The sequence below is a fragment of the Nicotiana tomentosiformis genome, chromosome 11 (assembly GCF_000390325.3).
Source record: "Nicotiana tomentosiformis chromosome 11, ASM39032v3, whole genome shotgun sequence".
Lineage (NCBI taxonomy): Eukaryota > Viridiplantae > Streptophyta > Magnoliopsida > Solanales > Solanaceae > Nicotiana > Nicotiana tomentosiformis.
Genome location: NC_090822.1, coordinates 70,090,124 through 70,096,523, shown reverse-complemented (window position 1 = coordinate 70,096,523; position 6,400 = coordinate 70,090,124). Strand labels below are relative to the sequence as shown.

The 6,400-nt window shown below is 42.9% G+C and overlaps 1 protein-coding gene across 1 annotated transcript; it reads left to right on the top strand.

Annotated features, from left to right (window-relative positions):
* Positions 1 to 5,756: 5,756 nt before the first annotated feature.
* On the top strand, positions 5,757 to 6,095 carry LOC138901622 (uncharacterized). The gene has a single exon (XM_070189401.1). The coding sequence runs from the start codon at positions 5,757 to 5,759 to the stop codon at positions 6,093 to 6,095; it is 339 nt and encodes a 112-aa protein (XP_070045502.1).
* Positions 6,096 to 6,400: the final 305 nt, after the last annotated feature.

The following is a 6,400-nucleotide window of genomic DNA, read 5'->3' as shown; positions in this document are numbered from 1 at the left end:
ATCATGGAATTTAGCCAAAACCAAGTAAGAATCACTTACCACAATCAAATCCACAAAAATTCCTTCAAGAATCGCCCAAATCCGTGGTCTCTAGCTCAAAATATGAAGAATGGGTTCAAACCCTCATTTTTGAAATTAAATACTCTTGCCAAGATTTCCTTTTCTGCGAACCCGACCGTCCTCTCGCGTTCGCATAGACCAATTTGACTACCTCTCAATTTAACTCTTCGCGAACGCGACCAGCGCTTCGTAAATGTGATGCTTTACCAACTCTGACATTCGCGAAAGCGACCCATGCCTCCCGAACGCGTAGACCAAAAGGCTGGGGGTCCCCAGCTGCCGCACTCCTCTTAGCGAATGCGACACCACTCCCGCATTCGCGATGCACACACATACCAAACCTTCGCATTCGCATCCTATTCTTCATGAACGTGAGGCTCTTCTCGTGAATGCGTAAGAGGAAACCAGAAAAACACAACATCAGACATCAATCAAGGTCCAAAAATGATCTGTTAACCACCCGAAATTCACCCGAGGCCTCCCGGGACCTCAACCAAACATACCATCAAGTCCCAGAATATCATACAAACATAGTCAAACCCTCAAATCACCTCAAACAACATCAAAACATGAATTACACACAGATTTAAACTTAATGAACTTTGAAATTTCCAAATTCTACAAACGACGCTGAAACCTATCAAATCACGTCCGATTTACCTCAAATTTTGCACACAAGTCACAAATGACCCCACGAACCTACTGCAACTTCCGAAATCGGAATCCGACCCCAATATCAAAAAGTCAACACGCGGTCAAACTTCCCAAGAATTCGACTTTCGCAATTTCAAGCCTAATTCTACTCTCGACCTCTAAATCACATTCTGCACATGCTCCTAAGTCCAGAATCACCCAACGGAGCTAACGAAACCATCAAAATTCCAATCCGAGGTTGTTTATACATAAGTCGACATCTAGTCGACTTTTCCAGCTTAAGATTGTGATTAAGAGACTAAGTGTCTCAACTCACTCTGAATTCACTCCGGACCCAAACCAACTAACTCGGTAAGTCATAAACAACAATGAAGCACAAAAATGAGCAAAAAAGGGGAACAGGGCTACAACTCTCGAAACGACCGGCCGGGTCGTTACAACTATAAGGACATGTGCATTAAGCCGGATGTGGAACTGCCAGAGGGTTACAAACCTCCCAAGTTTGAAATATTTGATGGTACTGGTGATCTGAATGTGCATCTAAGAACATATTGCAACAAGCTTGTAGGAGTGGATAAAAATGAAAAAACCGCATGAAACTATTCATATGAAACCTTATAGGGGACTCTTTGTCTTGGTACATCAGTTAAAACCCAAAGAAGTGGGTTAATTGGGTGAATATGGCATCCATTTTCATGGATAGATTCAGGCTTCAACATGGAAAATGCGCCAGACATTTTCTACATTCAAAACCTCAAGAAGAAGCCGACAGAAACCTTTCGCGAGTATGCTACTCATTGGAGATCAGAGGCCGCAAAGGTAAGGCCATCACTTGAAGAAGAACAAATGAACAAGTTCTTTGTTAGAGCTTAAGATCCGCAGTATTGCGAAAGGTTGATGGTCATCGAAAATCACAAGTTCTCCGACATCATCAAGTTAGGATAAAGAATAGAAGAAGGAATCAATAGCGGGATGGTAACTAATTTCGAGGCACTGCAAGCCACGAATAAAGCCTTGCAATTAGGATGTATCTCAAAGAAGAAAGAAGTGGGTGCCGTGATGGTAGCCCAGGGCCCTACGTCTCCCCTCACATACCAAATACCTCCACCCACATATCAGCCCTCACCACCAAAAACCAATACCCTGCCACCACATATCATACCTACAACACCCAACCTGCATATTACCATCCCCCCCCACCCACCCGCCAAAACTACCCAAAGCCACGTCCAAATTTAGACTGCAGACCACCTAGACAATACACCCTAATTGCTGAATCCATAGCCCAACTATATGCGAGACTGAAGGTCGCTGGTTACATCACCCCTATTCCTGTTGTTGTTGTGGAAAATCCCTTCTAATGGATCAACCCCAACAAAACATGTGCTTATCATTCAGGCATGAAGGGTCATACCATTGAGGAGTGACGCACGTTGAAAGACAAGATTCAGATGCTGATCATAGATGTGAGGGAGTGAACATGATAGAAACCGATGAAGAGTGGGATCAGGAAGGGTCCATTAGACTCATTCGAGAGGGAGACGCTCCTAAAACATCTCCAGTCACCCTCACGCCAGTTGTGGTACAAACCCAGGAGCTATTTGAAGTTGAGATAGCTACGCCCTTCACTGTAATGGTAGCTCCCATACCATCTTACAAGTATGATACCATCCCGTGGGATTATATTGTGGAAGCAAGGAGAAAGGGAAAAGCCAAAATGGAAGAAACAGTTGTCGCGCAAGGTATGACTAGAACTGGCGGAGTTTACACACATGAGAATCTAGGAGGAACAAGCAAGGAAGTTGCACCTAAGCCACCTGTTGTTAAGAATGACATTGACGATCTCTGCAGGAAGATACAAGAAAGGGAGTACTCTGTTGTTGACCACCTGAACAAGACTCCTGCTCAGATATCGAATCTTATCACTGTTGCAAAACTCAGACGTGTACAAGAATGCTTTGATAAAGGTGTTAAGTGAAGCTTATGTACCCACCGGCATCACTAGTGGAGAGATGGCTAACATGGTCGGACAGATACTGGAGAGCCACAAAATCACTTTCAACGAAGATGAGTTACCACCAGAAGGACTGAGTCACAACAGGGCGTTGCACATCACAATGCAATTCGAGGATAAGTTCATCGCCAGTGTCTTGATAGATGGAGGTTCGCATTTGAACATATGCCCACTGACCACTCTAAAGAGATTGGGTAAAGGGCTGCACAAGATACAAATGGGAAGCATGAATGTGAAAGCATTCGATGGATCTCAGAGAGCCACTATCGGAGAGATCAACCTTGATCTACAGATGGGTCCAACTTGGTTTGATGTTGAGTTCCAAGTGCTAGATATATCTGCTACTTACAATCTATTGTTGGGAATGGCATGGATACATGCAGCCAGGGCAGTGGCTTCAACTCTACAGCAGGCTGTGAAGTTTGAGTGGAATCATCAGGAGGTGATCATTCATGGAGATGGAAGCAACCCCATCTACACCAACCAGACCGTTCCAATCATCGAAAATAGGAGGAAGTTGGGCGGAGAAACATATCATCGCATTGAACGGGTGAACGCAATTTAAACGGACCTATGGTGGAGATAGAAGATAAAAAGCATATTGCTATGCAAGGGATATGAACCAGGCAAGGGTCTTGGTAAAAAGCTTTAGGGGATCACCAAACCCGTACAACCACAACACCATGGCACGACCTTTGGACTCGGATATAAATATACATGGCAAGAATATCATGATTGGACACCGCCATGGCATGCCCCTTATTATCCACTAGAACAACCCGTACCACCGCTGCACCAGACATTCCATCAGGCTAACATGATGTCGGGATCAGAGGAAGATGAGGTTTTGGCCGGCATGAGGGAGTTGTTTCTAGATGAAGAAGACATGGACTGCAGTGCAATTATTGAGGAGGGGAGGAGGAAGACCTTACCATTCAAACTATGGAAGAAAGAGTTGTTCTCAAGAACTGGACTGCTGCACCATCCCGGGCTCGCCGAGTTCCTGGGTAGCCTGGCAAATTAGCATGAATTATTTTCAAATAATTTTGACTATTTAAGAAATTTTTTAGTATTTTGTTTTAAAATAATTACTCGAGCCATCGAGTCGTACTTGTTGACATTTCTAAAAGTTTTATTAATGCATTACCGCTTTTCATATTTATTATTATCTTTCTACATTCTTTTCAGCATAATTATTATATATATCCTGATGAACCTACGGTTGTGACATGTAATGAGACAACGCAACATAAGGAGAGTGATTCAGAAGATCTGGAAGATGATATAATACCTGAGGAAATAGTCAAACAAATAGAGAATGTTGAAAACAAACCGAAGTCTAATTTGAAAGAAATTGAGGCCGTTAACTTAAGGGATTCTGAAATAGTCAAGGAAACTCGTATAAGAATTCATCTATCACCGTAAGAGAAAGAAGGGTATATCAAGTTCCTAAAGGAGTATGAGGGCATCTTTGCATAGTCCTACGACTATATGACTGGTTTGAGCACATCCATAGTAGCTCACAAGCTACCCACCAATTCCATTTGTCCACCGGTAAAGCAGAAGCCTAGAAAGTTCAAACCGGATATGAGTTTGAAGATAAAAGAGGAGGTCACCAAGCAAATCAAATCCAAGGTTCTCCGAGTGGTTGAATACCCGACCTGGTTGGCCAACATTGTGCCAATTACAAATAAAGATGGGAAATTTAGAGTATGTGTCGATTACCGAGATCTGAACAGATCAAGTCCTAAGGATGATTTCCCGCTGCCCAACATACACATACTGATTGACAACTGCGCCAAGCATGAACTCCAATCCTTTGTGGATTGCTTCACAGGGTACCATTAGATTTGGATGGATGAAGAAGATGCCGAAAATCCCGCCTTTATCACACCATGGGGAATATATTGCTATAAAATGATGTCGTTTGGTTTGAAGAATGCTGGGGCCACCTACATGAGAGCCATGATGACTATCTTCCATGACATGATACACAAGGAAATAGAGGTGTACGTGGATGATGTTATCATCAAATCTAAAAGGAGTTCGGATCACATAGCAGACCTGAAGAAATATTTCGATCGGCTTCGAAGATACAACTTGAAGTTGAACCTTGCAAAATATGCCTTCGAAATACCTGCTGGAAAGTTGTTAGGTTTCATTGTCAGGCGCCGAGGTATCGAGTTAGACCCGTCAAAAATCAAGGCTGTTCAGGACTTGCCACCACCAAATAATAAGAAAGATGTGATGAGTTTTCTAGGGCGCCTCAATTACATCAGCCGCTTTATAGTACAATCAATCGTGATATGTGAGCCAATCTTCAGAATGCTGAGGAAAAATGTTGCAACAAGCTGGACTGAAGAATGCCAGAAAGCCTTCAACAAAATCAAGGAGTATTTATCTAAACCGCTCGTGCTGGTCCCACCAGAACCGGGAAGACCTCTGTTGCTTTATTTGTCTATGTTGGATGGGGAGTTTGGTTGCGTTCTAGGATAACATGATGAAACAAGAAGGAAGGAGCAGGCGATATATTATCTGAGCAAGAAGTTCATGCCTTACGAAGCCCGGTATTCTTTGTTGGAACGCACTTGCTGTGCTTTGACATGGATAGCCCAGAAGTTGAAACATTATTTATGTGTGTACACTACATATCTCATATCAAGGATGGATCCGCTAAAATACATCTTTAAGAAACCCATGCCTATGGGTAAATTAGCAAAGTGGCAGATATTGAAGAGTGAGTTCGACATCATCTATGTAACTCAGAAGGCAGTCAAAGGGAAAGCATTGGCGGATCACTTGGCAGGAAATTTCCATAGATGGAGAATACGAACCATTGAAAATGTATTTTCCCGATGAGGAGGTATAATTTGTAGGAAAAGATATTACTGAGGCGTACGATGGTTGGAGGATGTTCTTTGACGGAGCAGCAAAATTCAAATGAGTGAGTATCAAAGCCGTCTTAGTATCAGAAACCGATCAGCATTATCCGGTATCCGCAAAGCTTAGGTTTCTGTGCACCAACAATATGGTAGAATACGAGGCCTACATCCTGGGTCTCAGGTTGGCCATTGATATGAACGTTCAGGAGTTGCTGGTAATCGGAGATTCAGATCTATTGGTGTACCAGGTTCTAGGAGAATGGGCTACGAAGAACACCAAAATATTGTCATACTTGTACTGTGTACAAGAGCTGACCAAGAGATTCACAAAGATAGAGTTCAGGCATGTTCCAAGGATTCAGAATGAGTTTGTAAATGCACTAGCCACTTTATCCTCCATGATACAACACCCAGACAAAAATTTCATCGATCATATCCTAATAGGAATTCATAAGCAGCCAGCTTATTGTGCTCGTGTTGAGTAAGAAATTGACGGAAATCCGTAGTTCCACGACATCATGGAATACTTAGAAAAGGGAGAATATCTAGAGCACGCTACACACACTCAGAAGCGCACGCTTCGAAGATTGGCCAACCATTTCTTCCGAAGCGAAGGAATTATGTATAGAAGGACTCCTGATTTGGGATTGTTGCGATACGTCGATGCCAAGGAGGCGTCTAGATTGCCCGAGGAAATACATGTCGAAACTTGCGGACCCCACATGAATGGTTTTATTTTGGCCAAGAATATACTAAGAGCATGATATTTCTGGATGACTATGGAAACAGA